This window comes from Protopterus annectens, chromosome 5.part0, assembly GCF_019279795.1.
Source record: "Protopterus annectens isolate FY-2018-M chromosome 5.part0, PAN1.0, whole genome shotgun sequence".
Lineage (NCBI taxonomy): Eukaryota > Metazoa > Chordata > Ceratodontiformes > Protopteridae > Protopterus > Protopterus annectens.
In genome coordinates, this window is record NC_056735.1 from 682,432,704 (window position 1) to 682,448,483 (window position 15,780).

General features: G+C 34.9%; 1 protein-coding gene across 1 annotated transcript in view; it reads right to left on the bottom strand.

Annotated features, from left to right (window-relative positions):
• Positions 1–7,730: 7,730 nt before the first annotated feature.
• The window catches only part of OFD1 (OFD1 centriole and centriolar satellite protein), a 1,865,993-nt gene continuing 1,857,943 nt past the window's right edge, over positions 7,731–15,780 (bottom strand). The window contains exon 25 of the mRNA XM_044072530.1: positions 7,731–8,073. Coding sequence (XP_043928465.1) covers positions 8,028–8,073 — 46 coding nt within the window. The 3' untranslated portion in view covers positions 7,731–8,027. The remainder of the gene's footprint in view (positions 8,074–15,780) is intronic.

Here is a 15,780-nt window from a genome sequence, read left to right on the forward strand (position 1 = left end):
CTGTAGTACTATACAATCTCCAGCTCATGTAGCTCCTGGAAGGTTACCCTGGGCCTGAACACTCTTCTCCTTTTCAGTCTAGGCCTATAGTCAGCAGCAGCGGCAGCAGCACTGACCTCAGCATCTAGCACATACATATGTAGCAGACCTGCAGCAGCCCCTAACATTCCTTCAGTTAAGACTCCTAAGTGTGTACTACTCCACTGGTGCAGATTATGGGAGTGAAATCAGATTGTATGGTGTATGCAACAATTATAGTGCTCTGCTGTAGGTGCAGCCTGTGTGATTGGCTACCTATGATGAATTCCACCAGCCAAGTACATCATTAAGGACTGTTAATGTCCCTAGTTTAAGTGCAACAAGGGTCACCAGTAATTATATCATTGCCTTTCTCAGCCAGTTTTTTTTTTTGCAACAGCCTTCCTTGCTGAGCACTTCAGCATGCCATGCAAAAGTGCCACAAATTTAAACAGTGCTCAGCACTCAGTGCATATGCTCCCATGAAAGGTCAATTCAGCAGAGTGGCACACCATGCAAACATGCTCTAACACAATGAAACATGCGCCTCGCAGATGAACAAAGCTTAGCAGACACTGTAGACACCCCCCCTACTCAGCAGAGCACTGTGCAAACAGGCACTGCTGTGCTCCAATGAGTTTACAAATTCTCAGACACACCCCCTTTTGATGTCAGCTACCGGTTCTGTGGACACCAACATGGTTCTGTGCCTACATGGATGGGATCTGCAGACATGGATACCCATTTGTGCTATTCAGTAACCCTTACTCATTTGCATAGGAATCTGTGCACACAACCTGGAAACAACACGGTTCCAGGGACTGTCTCCTTAGCAACATAGCCATTCAACCATTGTAGATACTCCACACAGGGTCCTACAATACATTACTGTCACATACTAATAACTTTGGTTTTTACAGTATTTTTTTTTCCATAAAAGCATGTTTGTGCTCTGCGGCAAGCCGCACAAACATACCCAGATTATTAAAAATAAAAATATTTTAAATTATTTTCCATATGGTTTTACACACATGGTGGATAGTTTTGCACATATCTGTGTCTGCTATTCTGTTTCTGCCCATCTACCTGCCCTTTTACAGCCCCTGTTGTTTTTTTACATCCTGTACATGGAATTTTTCTGTGTACACTACGGACACCAACACGGGGTCTGCATGACTGCCTATCTGCTTCCTGGATCACTCTACCTCTCTCATTTGCATGCAATTCACCTGCTTATGAGGTAATTGGTATGCCATGAATACTGTGTAGGCTCACTCGTGCGTACCGCTTAGCACTGTTTATTGAATCGCACACCTGCTTACTTTCATGTAAGCAGTGTGCCACTATGCCTACATAGAAAAAAAGTCCATGTAGGCTTTATTAAATTCCCCCCATTAACTTTGAACTAGTAGATGTGCATTCTCAAACAATAGTACAGAAAGGAGGATCATAAATATCCCTATAGACTTTTTTGAGTCCATAAAAAATAAGGCTAACAGGATCACAGACAAGGACATTCTGCTACTGCTTAGGAGAAATGATATCTTTCTCCTCTCCTACAGAAAGAATGCAATATAATAAGCTATTATTTTACTAAATAGTCAACTATGTTATATAGTTATATATTTGGCTCAATAGTAATTAACTTAACTATTCATATTTGTGTTTGTAAAATTCTTTTCCCATATCCAAAATAGTGCTCCCTATACCAAATGGTTTGAACACTAAATCTTTACAAGTTACAAGTTTGTCAAAGCTTACCATTTTTGATATGAAAACTTAGATTTTCACATAATGGGCCAATACCACACTCTTAAAAGCCAAAAACTGCATTTACGGTCTTATGACCAAGATTCAAGCTTACATTTGGAGAAAAGGCCTCTTCTAGATTGAGTCGTGCCACACAAAATCAGTTTCTTAAATAAATAAAAATCTGTGAAACTTTGGGAACACTGAAAAAAATCTTAAAACATTTACAGAATGAATCAATATGAACTTGATTTCTAGACACTGGTTAAAATCTACTAAGTCATATACTCCTAAAATTCATTGAAATAACTTCTCTCTTAAATGCACATAATGTAAATTCTATAACATACGTCTGAATATGTATTATTAATATTGTATGTGCTAATATCCACTACTGAATCTGATTCTAACTTCAGTAATTTTTTACTGGTATGTTTTTTTTTGTTTGTTTTTTTACAATTTATACTGAACATCGGTATATATTATGATTGATACTGTACTACTGAAAACTTCTATTGCATCTACTAATGTAGCCTACTTACCCGGTTGCCAAATTGTAAAATAAAACAATCAAATAAAAAATACCTGATGATGCTGAAAAAAATATATCTTGCTTACTAGCAGCAAACATTTGCAAAGCCATATGCTTTTGTGGATAAATTCACGCAAGTGAATGTTCTTGGAGTGCCTTTTTGGTTAAGTGTGATGATGTTGGAGGTAATGAGCTGTTATTACTTACTACTGAGCAGAATTTAGTAAATCTGTATTTGGTGGTAGTGTGGGTTGTGATGGAATGTTTCTACTGAAAGGAAAAGTCTCTGAGGCAGATATGCACCATCTGCATTGTTGTTCAGATGTAAACAAAAGAACTCTTATGGTCTACGCTTTGATGAGTGCCAAGTTCTATGGTGTTTATAATCAAATGTGGAATGCTGTGTTTGCTCTATGTAATACTTTCCCTCTGAACAGTTAAAAGTCTGGAGTATAATTTTCCAAAAAAACATCTGTGCATAGCTGTCTGTCTCATTTTATGAAGAATGTGAGGCATAATGTTCAGATTTTTGGTTTTGCTGAACAGTGTGCCTTTAACAAGGAGTTTCACTGTTTTATTAATATGTTAATAAGCTTGCCTCTACTATCCTTCTGTTTCTCAAAAGAACTCAAAGGTAATGTACTGTCTGATGCTGTTCTTCCACTAACCTGTTTAAAACAGTATTATGTATTAGGTCATTCATGGCCATTGCAGCACCTGTAACAGATTCCCCTATCTAGCTGCAACGACTTTTGAAGTATATCTGATATGGTGGCTGTTAGCTTGCCTCAGACACAAAATTTACTGGCTGGATGACACCAGTGACTTTGCTGTTAGTTATATCATATATATATATATATATATATATATATGGGTCTACTTCATTTGTCCTAACTTCCAAATGACTGACACCCATTGACTGACACTTCATTTGACTGACACTTCATTTGACTGACAAGTATTATTGGCAGTCTCAAGAGCACCGTAAGGCAAGTTAATGGAATATATCCCCTTCCCCACTGTAGTGCAACCCTGGAGTAAGAATATATTAGCTAGGGGGTGTGTGGGGGGCACAGCCCCCCACTTACTTTTGTTTTACTTAGCAATATTAAAGCAAAACCACACAATATAATAGGAAATTAAGTGGGGGGCTTCACCCCCCCAACTATATATTCTAACTTCAGGTTCGCACTACAGTGGGGATGTGGACATATTCCATTTACTTGCCTTACAGTGCTCTGGAGACTGCAATAATACTTGTCAGTCAAATGAAGTATCAGTCAAATGGGGTCAGTCACATATATATCAGTCAATATATATATATATATATAATATATATATATATATATATATATATATATATATATATATATATATATATATATATATATATATATATGTATATAAAGATCTTTATTTTTCATGCTATTTCAGAGCATGCTTTTCGGACTCAAGAGTTCTCTCTTCTGGTGGATGCAGTGGATGAATAGATAATTTGCTCAAATGGAGAATGGGTACTGCTGACATTACACTTTCTGACAAACTCCCATGGTTGTTTTTAGGGTGTACAATTCATGAGCTTCTTATCTGCCAACAATAGCCAGCCTTAGGCATAGGCCAACTAGACGGCTGCCTAGGGCGTCGCTCTAATAGGGCCGCTTTTCCAGTATTTATTTCGTTTAGGTAGACCAGGATGGGGGCAACAGGTGGTGTGGTGGGGGGCACCTTGGAGCCCTTTTGCCTAGGGCACCAATTGACCTAAGGCCACTCCTGCTGCCAACCATAAGTATGACTGCAAATCTGATCATTTGCTTCACTTTGCCTTTGAGGTGAATTTCATGGCATCCATGTCTCAAACACATATCATTGTTACAATCACAGACCTGATTATAACCCATTAGTTTAAGTATCTCTTCATGGCTGACACCAAAAATATTTCACAATCTTGGCAGCAATCCTTTGACTATCTCCTATATACCAGTAAAAATAGCTGACCCATGTCAACTTCTGCATGCCAGCATTATGTTTTACAATTAGGGAAACCTCACAAGTTGCAACCAAGTCTTGATTCTTACAGGGATCTATACATCCCTACCTATCCTGGGCAGTACTGACTGTGAGCTATTACTCCTCCATAACCAATAAATAGCCTATTCAGTTTTCTGAATATTGATCTAAGTTCCAAAAGTAGTAGCCAAAATGCTTCTCACTCAGTCAAAAAGACAAATTACTTTGTAGTCTGCTAAAATTCAGATTACTTTACAAATACACAAATTAGCGCACATGTAATCATATTGTTATAACTCTTCTGGGTAATCTTTGATCTGACATAATTTTGCTGAATCATTAAATCTTTTAATATAGAAAATACAACAACAGATATTTTGTCCAAGCCAACTAGTTTGTCTCTTCTCATAGACAGAAAACAATGTGCAAGTTTGAAGTTTTCAAAAGACACTATTCAATAATGAAGCACAAATCTACTGACTCATTTCATCATACGTTATCTAGTTTAACCCTGGTGTATAGCAATTATGTGACTAATGATTTTTTTATTTAAATGTTTGTGAGGCAGTATGACTTTGTTCTGATGAAGTTCCATTGTTGAAATAGGAACAAAACTGCTAAACAGCATTAAAGGTTGGTGACATTGCTACTGGAATGGATGTTGTTTCTTTTTATTTCTGTTATTTTTATCACTATAAAATAATATTTTATGCAAATAAAGTTTAACTAAAACTATGCTAGAATGCTCTAAAATAAAACAATGTTTTATCAAGAGATAAACCTAGGAAAAATGGAGTTAAATGTGGGTGTTCCTCAGCGTTCAGTCCAAAGCTCAGAAATTTGCAATCAAAGTGTTTTCTTTCATGTTAATGCCAGTGCTATTTCAGATGGTAATTAACTCATTCTAGTTGGGGAAGTCAGTCTGACTAATCCAGGTGCAGTTTCTTCAGTCCAAAGTCTCTGGTTTCCCCTACACATATTAAACAATTCTTCTTTCAACAATTCCCACTGAAAATAAAACATCAGTTCAATTGCTGGGGCTACTGGTGCTCTCCCAAAGTCTATATATACAACTTATTTATAATTCACATTCAGAATCAAGGTACTTCAGGAAGAATCCATGTTTATAAGGCACTATCTCGGACAAAATATACATATTCATAATGACAGAACCAATTCTTCAAATATATACACCACCACGGAATCTCAGACACTATCAGATTAAAGTGCTTTTTGTTCTTTAATAAATATACACCAAGAACTTCCTCAGAATCTAAAACTTCTATTCATCCCCTTTCAGTGCTTTTTGTAAATTTTATTATACTGAAGATGACTAACACTATTTTAAAGTCATGTAGTAAATTTTTTGTATTAGATGTTTCTGTTTCTGTATATTTTTAATATGTATTAGAGAATGTCTTCTCCCCGGGCCTTCACTGAAAATGGACATGTATCCAGTTGGACTAGCCCGGTTAACAAATGTAAAATAAAATAAAAAAATAAATAAAAAACTGAATGAACACCATCAATTTAAAGGTGGTGCCAAAAGCACATGATCAAACTACAGCCATTAGAATTGTTCCTAAAAGAAGGTGTTTCCTTAAAGAAACAGTCTAAAACTTTTCACTAAGTGATAAAACATTGAAACAACTTAATTTAGTGGTATTAAAAAAAATTCATCAAATACAATTAAAGCTTCTGAGCTAGTAAAAAACATTTGATATTGACAGATTTATTAAGCCCAGATTTCTTGTCGGCTCTCAATTTTATCTGCCACAAAGATTCGTGACATTCCAAAAGAACACAGAAATTTCAGAAAAATCATCCTAACAGAGTCAAGTACAACAAATGATTTTTTTTTAATTCAGAACATATTGTAGAGTTTTTTGCCAAGGTGTTATTGTCATATTTCTTTCTAAAGCAAGAGTTTGCTCATAAATTCTTTTATTTGGTCTTCTAACTGTCTTGCCAATATAAAAACTTGGACATGAAGTACATGTTGCCAAGTAAACAACACATTTAGAGTTGCAGTCATATCTACTTTTTGCCCACAAATCAACTACCAAAGATTGAATAAAAACCTGAGAAACATTGCTAATATAGTGACATTGCTTGCACCTACCACATCTATAGCTGCCAGGAGCAGTGTGAGAAAATGGGGAGTCAAAATTGTTTTTTTTTTTTCAAGCACAGACTTGATGTTGTTCGTCTTCTTGTAGGTAAAAACTGGATGATCACCTAAAATATTTGCCAGTTCACTGTTACCCAAAATTATCCTCCGATTCTCTTTCAAAGTCTCCCTGATCAGACATATATGTTTCTACTGGAAGTGGAAAAGTTCGTCTGTAGCCAATTGTTTTGCTCTGCTGAACAGTGGGTGTGTCAACTGCCAATTAAAAAGCAGAAGAGGCATTACACTGGATTGGTTTGGCATGATGTCTGTGAAGTAAAATAAATGCATACTCAATACTTGTTAACCAATCATCTTGATAACCTCTGTGCCAAAAAAAGGGCTTCAAAGTTGTCATTTCTTGTCTGAAAATTAGATTGTCACTGGTTAATCTACTTAACCATATATACTGTCCTTCAACAACCCCTCTCTTCATACCATAGGTGTGCTGTCTGTCCTTACAGTAAACCCTGCTGTCAAGAGTCTCTTTAACCTCATTGAATGGTAAAGAAATGTCCAAAAAGCTTTAAAGAGAAGAAGGAGGAAGTAGGTGTGTGATGTCATTAGGTGAGGTTTTTTAGCCCTTTAATGATTGTTTTTTGTTTTATTTAAATTTGAAACTGCTTTTATATGTTTGTACTTTGTTTGGATCTGAAGAAGCATTGCATAATGCGAAAGCGCTTATCCAGGATTTATTAAATATACATTTTTACTTTTTATATGGTCGTGGTAGCCTTGCTGTGCTTTGGTTTTTATTTGTACATTTATTAAAGAATGAAAAGTGCTTTAATCTGATATAACATCCGAGATTCCTTGGTGGTGGATATTTTAGTAGAACTGATTCTGTGTGTGCTGCTCTTTGTTGTTCTACGCCACCCTTGGATTACATATTTACAATGCATATTCTGACATCTATTACAGGATTAAAACGCTAAACATCTAGGACAAAATGTGGTGAGAAGCCTGAAATATTTCTTTTTAAGCAAAGTGGCAACACTGTCATGTCCAAGAATGACTGAATTTGAATGGATAAACTCAGAGTCATCAAGAGACAGTATTTATGTAGATTATTACATGCCAAGAATATTAAAAGAACAGCAGTACTAAAGCTATTATTATTATTATCATTATTATTGATATTATGGCTAAACAGATCTGTCTGATAAACTGTCATAAATGTAGAAGTCAATGAAAAACTAAAATAATAGGTTAATTAATCAGAGAAATTCTCAAAATTTAAATTCAGAAACAGTGTTCTGTAAAACATCACTTTATTATGTTACATAAATGGATTTAAAATAAGGCAAAAAATAATAGAGGTGTAATATTTATAAATGCTTAGTAATTTTATGAACAGTAACAATAACAAAAAAATAGATTCATAGTGTACATTTTTTACTCCCTGACACACATAATATACAAGGCTGCAGTCTTTAAATATCAGTTGCTCTTCTAGATGACATCTTTTTGGGATATCACGGGTCAACAGCTGAATCAAATCTGAAGTGTAGTAGAACACTTTTGGGTAGTCATCCAGGTACAAATCAACATTCACCAAAAATCATCATCTGCTTCTTCATGAGAAACCACATCAATGCTAAGATTAGAAACAGAAATCTAGTTAACTCCAGTGGAATTTTCTTATTTTGCACTGCAGATCATATAAAAATATAAATTCATGTTTCTAATCATTCTAGACACCCAGGCAATTTTGCTGCAAGGACACTAATGGTATGCCCCCAGCAGAACTGAAGGCAAATTAACTTTCAGTAATCAACTTTGTGTAGAGCAAGGAGACACAAACAGCAAGTTCAAAAATAACAGATGCACACCTATGCTGAGTCTGATCACAGTGTTATGGTGGGGTTAAGTTTTGTAGCCCATTCTTTATGCTCTCTTACTACTGCATTTGAAAGACAGTGATTTCTAGTGCAGATCACTACTGCAGCAGTTATACTCACTTAAGACTTCCTTGTGTGAATGATTGTGCCTTTCCTAGCACAGTAGTCCTGCCTCAGCAGTAGATTCCCACAAAATAAACTACTTCAAAATAAATGCACAAATATACTCTTATTGGCAGCACTTTAATTAGATAAGTGAACACAGCTGTTACTTTACTTACATGATTCTGGAGACTGAAACTAAGAAAGTCACTGAGCTTATTATTTCAACAGGTTGCTTGTTCAATATTCTCATGTGGAGATAGACCGATTTAAGCATCTGCCATTTTGTTGTGAAATGTGTGCATATGTTGGCGGGGGGGGGGGGGGCTGAAAGTCTTGCTTTGTAGTTTCCCTATTTACAACCAGACCACTGTCTCCTGCAGGATATTCACAGACTGGAGCCAACAGCCCATCCTGTATTTTAAGTTACATCAACTTGCAGAAGTTACACTACATGCCTTTCTCATTCTTCCTTTTAGCTGCCCAGACAATTTCCAGATAAGGACACTAATGCTACAATCCCAGCAGAAGTGAAAGCATATTAAAGTACAATATTAGTGTAATGCATCCTCTCACAGTAAGACGCTGTCCGGTTCGATTCTCAGCTAGAGGGTCTTCTATGTGGAGACATGCGTGAATGGGCATACCTTCATTGAAGGTTGTGCGTCAGGGCTGGTAACTCGGCACGTAAAAATCAACTACCAATCATTAGTGGACCGGAGTTCCACTGTGGCGACCCCTAACCGGGAAAAGCCGAAAGACGCAACAACAACATTAGTGTAATGCATCCTGAATTTAGTTATTTATGTAATAAGTTGAAAGACTTACTGCTGTTTTATAAACAACCTAAACTGTGTATTGAATACTTTAACCACTCTGGCCTGATTCATTTTACTAGATGAAATAATGCATTGTATTACTAGAACTGAATAGGTTGAAAATAGTTTGGTAACTTGGACTATGCATAACATTTACTGAATTTAAGTGCTGTCTTTCTTAATTAGACCTGTTAAAGCATTTCCTCCTATAAATGAAAAATGTCATCTATTTTGGAATTAATGTAAAAAGGGTGTGCTGAATGGGTTGCCTCAATCACTGAAGTACAAACGATTAAGATGCCTTAATCAAATGCATGAAGTAAGTAAGGAATTTAAAGCTACAGGATATACTAATAATTCATTAGTAACCAGTTTTAATGAGGTGATTAATGATAGGAATGGTAAAGTACAACCTTATTTTAGGACTACTACTTTTAACAACACTTTTAATGATATTATTAGATCTTCTGAACAAAAAAAATGTTTTAAGTTTTAACACTAGATATAGTAGATGTAGTAATGAGAATGAAAAAAATCATAAGAAACAACTGGTGTATTTTAAAATCATTACCCGAATTAAGGGAATATATTGGTGATACCCCTAGATTTTCTTATAAGAATTGCACTAGTCTAAAAAGATGGTTAAGCTATAAAGATATATCTTATGTGAAGCAAACTAAATTTTCTAGAGTAGGAACGAGTCCCTATTTAACTGTTCTAGTTGTGAACTGATTAATTCTGAGAATTTGTTTGTACATCCTGTTCCTGATAAATGATTCAAATGTTCCTGTCCAGCTACTTGTAATTTCATTAATATTATTTACTTAGCAACATGTAAAAAAAGTACTAGTTTTTATACTGGAAAATCCACTAGGAAATCGAAGGACAGAATAGTGGAACATAAGTCTGAGATGAGAAGGGGCACAATAACTAACTCTTTAGCTCAACATCAGAAAGAAAAAGGTCATGATCACTTTTTTTACCTTTAAAAATATTACAGGTGGGGATTTAAATAACAGATTTGAATGTAGAGAATATGAATGGTTTCTGCATCTGCAAGCTGATTATTTACCAGGCATAAATAAGATGGTCTCTTTGAAACCTGTTCTTAAGTACAAGCAAATGTGTTTGAGATAAAATTATTTCATTAATTGTTTTATTAGTAGTGTTAGTGTATTGGCTGTATGACATCATGTGATTATTTATCTTTTATTTAAACTGTGATTTTTTAGTATGTGAAATGTACTGATGAAGGATTTTATCCAAAAGCTTTACGTTTTATTAAAAGTAATTTTCAGTGTTGCAGAGTTTGTTTTGTTCATTTGTACTGCTGTTTTTTTACGGTTCTCTGCTTTACCATGTATCATCGGGTTGGTTGTATTCTTTTCTTGTATGTGAGCTTGTGGACGCTGGTTTTGTTATACAGTAGTTAATTGTACATCTTTATATTACGTGTGCCGGTAAACTTAATGAATTACTTGAAATTCATAATAATCTGCTTCTTGGACAGTGGGACACCACGTTAAATTTGAATGAACCAACTGTGGTCGAGTCCAATAATGACATATTACAATGGATCGCAGTTCTTGAACATAAGGTACAGAAATTTAAGAAGCTTCACTGGTAATGTTTGAGTTTCTCAGCTTACTTGGAATTGAGTGTTGTCCCTCATGGACTACGTATTTTGAAAATGCCTTCTTTTAAGAATACATATTCTGACCTATTAAGGAAGTGGCAGGAACTCAACATAAAGCTTGGTTTAGATGATATGTCTCTGATGAATGATTTTTTTTCATAAGATTGAACATGAATTACAAGATGAAATTCCCAAGCTAGAAAGTGAGATCTCAACCTTGCCTTGTTTTATTAACTTTACTCATGTATATAACTCTATGCTAAAACAGCTTTCCACCTATGACCAGCATCTTCAGTCCCAGAAACAGTGTAAGCTACATAGGGACATTAAAGATTTTCAAATGGGGGAAGTTTTTCATGGCCAAAATATAAACAAAGTATCTACAGAACAGAGCAATCATGGCTCTATGTATGAATTAGACAATATATCTGTTCCTACTGTTGCTCATTCTACTAAATTCATTAATAATAACTGTTTGTATCCTGCACCTTTAAATTCAGCTACTTCTGGAATGAATTAAATGAACCATCCAATAGTACTTTCCGGTAACCCTCCATCTACTATGAAAACCTATGAAGCTACAAGGCGATTGGTGGATTTTCGGCAGGATCCATCAATTGAACGAACTAAAAAACGAAAAACCACAAACTAGTGAATCCAAAGAGCAGAATGAAGAGGCACACACAAGGTAGTAGTTAAGCGCTTTTCGTTTATGATACAAACATAAACTTCATCAGACATTTTGAGACACAATTGAAAACGTTTAAATACACAAATCCACCCAATCAAATTACATTCAATTACAACTCCTAATTTAAAGAAACAATATCAAAACAGTATTTAAAACAGTGGAATAAGACAATAAAACATAATATAAAGTAGTAAAATGATCAACACCTCCTTCTACACTAAATATATCATGGTACAAGCTTAATATAAGGTTTAAAGCCTACTCCGTTCTTGTTTACATAAACACAAGAGTAAAAAATGTATATATGATATACAGAAAAAATGTGTGAAAAATATATATAAATATATAATTTCACAAAAAATTTTTTTTTTTTTTTTTAGCGTTTTAAGCTTCTCAATTTTAAAATGCTGCTAATAACACAACCTTCATTTAAGCCTGGCAAACTATAAGCATTAAGTCTAATTTGCCAGCCTAACTCCAACTCTTCAAGTTTCAGGGCAACGGGGCCACCCCTAACATCTCTTTGGACCTGATCTATAACTAAAAACTTGAATCTATGATTAGGGAATTGAGCCACGTGTTTAGCCAATGCATTTACCATGTTACCTTTCCTAATTGCGTATAGGTGTTCATATACGCGGCTACGAAGTTTCCTCTCAGTTTTGCCTACATAGAATGCAGGACAAAGTTGGCATACTGCAAGGTAGACAACAAAACTGGAGTTGCAATTGTTCTATGTGGCTAATGTGGCTATGTGGCTAATCCTCCAATGCGCCCGTTAGTGGATAGTAGAGGTTCTTTATCTTATGCGTGTGCCAAGGTTGTAGATTTTACACTACAAAAATACCTGGCCAGTATTAAACAAATTTGCAAGGACTCTTGGACTTTTTTGAGCAACATCAATGAGATAGAGTACAACTCTGGTTATAATTTCTTGACAATAGATGTCAAGGATCTATATACGTGCATCCCTCACAACATAGCAATTGAGTGGAGCAATGAGGTTCTTAAACTGCAAGGTTGTCCTCATGATGAATGTTTGCTAGTTGAAGAACTTTTAAGTACCATTCTTGCCAACAACTTTTTTATGTTTGAAGGGGAACTTTTTTTGCAAAAAATAGGTATAGCCATGGGGTCCCCTTGTGGGGCCAGCGTGGCGAACATGGTTATGGCCTATTGGGAACATCTTTATGTCATGCAAAATTGTGTTTTTAAAGAGAACATTGTATTTTACACACGTTTCCTTGACGACATTTTTATTCTATTCAAAGGTGATGCCGTAATTGGTAACAGCTTGGTTGACTACTTGAATTCATCTACTCACTTCCTAAAATTTACACATACATTTGATTGTAATTCTATAGCTGCATCTGGATATTTTATTATCTAAGGACGACACTTTTGGTATGTACACAGCTAAAATTCACAGGAAAAGTACCTATTGTAACTCTATGCTTCATTATTCTAGCTGTCATCCACGTCATCAAAAACGAGCCATTATTAAAGGCCAGTTGGTCCGTGCGGCTCGGATAATCACAGTTGACAGTGAATTCATAAATGAATGTGAATACATGAAAAGTATGTTCCTAGCACGAGGGTACCCTGAACTTTTAGTCAATGAAATCATTGATGAAGTGTCGTTGAAACGTCAGTCCTTATTTTACACCCCACTTTTAAAAAGAAATGTGGTTACACTTAACACTACAAGTCAACCACCTGATTCACCACTTAATTCAACATTTATTGGCACACAAGAACAAGTAGTTACCGAACTACCCATGTCTTTTATAACTACCTACAATTTAGACAGTGCCAGGTGTTTTAAGATTTTGTTGAAAAACTGGGTACTCTTCAGAAGTGACCAACATGTTTTAAGTAGTGTAGGTAGTGCTCCTATAGTAATATATAGGAGGGGTAGGAACCTTAAAGACTACTGTGAAACTAAGAACATAATAGTGAAAACTCCTGGCATGTACAAATGCCAATCTTGTAACTATTGTTCATTCATGTTAGAATCCAACAGGTTTAGTGTGAACGATTTACACTTCACACTGAGACGGAGGAACAATTGCAACTCCAGTTTTGTTGTCTACCTTGCAGTATGCCAACTTTGTCCTGCATTCTATGTAGGCAAAACTGAGAGGAAACTTCAGAGTCACAGATATGAACACCTATATGCAATTAGGAAAGGTAACATGGTAAATGCATTGGCTAAACACGTGGCTCAATTCCCTAATCATAGATTCAAGTTTTTAGTTATAGATCAGGTCCAAAGAGATGTTAGGGGTGGCCCCGTTGCCCTGAAACTTGAAGAGTTGGAGTTAGGCTGGCAAATTAGACTTAATGCTTATAGTTTGCCAGGCTTAAATGAAGGTTGTGTTATTAGCAGCATTTTAAAATTGAGAAGCTTAAAACGCTAAAAAAATTTTTTTGTGAAATTATATATTTATATATATTTTTCACACATTTTTTCTGTATATCATATATACATTTTTTACTCTTGTGTTTATGTAAACAAGATAGGAGTAGGCTTTAAACCTTATATTAAGCTTGTACCATGATATATTTAGTGTAGAAGGAGGTGTTGATCATTTTACTATTTTATATTATGTTTTATTGTCTTATTCCACTGTTTTAAATACTGTTTTGATATTGTTTCTTTAAATTAGGAGTTGTAATTGAATGTAATTTGATTGGGTGGATTTGTGTATTTAAACGTTTTCAATTGTGTCTCAAAATGTCTGATGAAGTTTATGTTTGTATCATAAACGAAAAGCGCTTAACTACTACCTTGTGTGTGCCTCTTCATTCTGCTCTTTGGATTCACTAGTTTGAGGATCCATCAATTGTTCATCCAATATTACTGGAAGAAGTACCTGCCCACAAGCGAGGCATTCCAGAGGAAGATCGCAAGGGAGAAGGAGAGGAGAAAGTGCTCATGGCAGTCCACAGATGCGGAGCAAAACTGTTTAATAAATTTGTTGAATAATGACTCTGTTATTAATTTATCCAGTCTTCAGTTAACAGAAATGGACATTAGACTTTTGCCCAGAGGTTTGAAGTTGGTTCCATCTAATGTGGATACATTAACTAATATTTTGACAGACCTTAAACTTTTCACTCACAATTTAAATCTTCAATTTATGTTTAAAAACACTTTACCTGTAACATCTAAGGTTTGTAGAAAGTCTAGCACTTTTGTTCCAGTCAGTCACCCAATCATTACAGCGTTTAATGATGCATGTGAACATCAAATATGCGCTGGTTCTGAGTAGGCTTCTTTTAAAAAGTATTTTAATTTAACTCATGATGAATTTGGTGCCTTGTGCAAACTTGAAAGTAATGACTCTATTTTTATAAAAGAAGCAGATAAGGGGGGTGCAGTTGTTGTTATGGATCATGACAAGTACATTGTTGCTGTAAATGATATTTTAAATGGTTCTACAGTCAAATAAATTACTAGCATTGATGTTTTTAAGTTTATTCAAAGAATTAATATGTCCATCTATGAATTACAATCAATGAATGATATTCCTTTGAACCTTTTTGATTATTTTACTGTTCCTTGTCTCATTATACCTGTTAATACATGGTCTTCCTAAAATTCATAAATGTTTAGTTAACCCCCATGAGACCTACTGTCACAGAAAGGGGTGGATTGCTGAACCTTTATCCATATTTTTACAGAATGTATTGATCAAATATCTAGCTCATGTGAAACGTTACATTAAGGACACTGTTGATTTTTTAAAACAACTTTCTGACTGGTTTAATTGAAATGATAAGAATGGATTTTTCTTTGTTACGATGAACATTCTGCCCTTGTTTACTGTTATTCCTAATAAGTATGGCATTACTGCCATTAGGGAATTATTACACGAACACAGTAGTCTAACTGGGAAAGAAATTGAAACAATTTGTGAAATGTTATATCTTACAATAGACAGTAATATTTTTGTTTTTGATAAGTTTTATCATCAGATATCAGGTGTCACAATGGGTATTCTCATTGTGAATGAATACATATGCTAACCTTATACTAATGAAAACCTCTCTTATATATATATATATATATATATATATATATATATCTGTATGTATATAATGACCCTGATGTATACAAGTCAAAGAGTCCTTTTTTTTTGGGCGGGGGGTGATGAGATTGAATAGTACAGTTTTCTTGATTACCTTAATACTACTACTGATTTTTTTATTT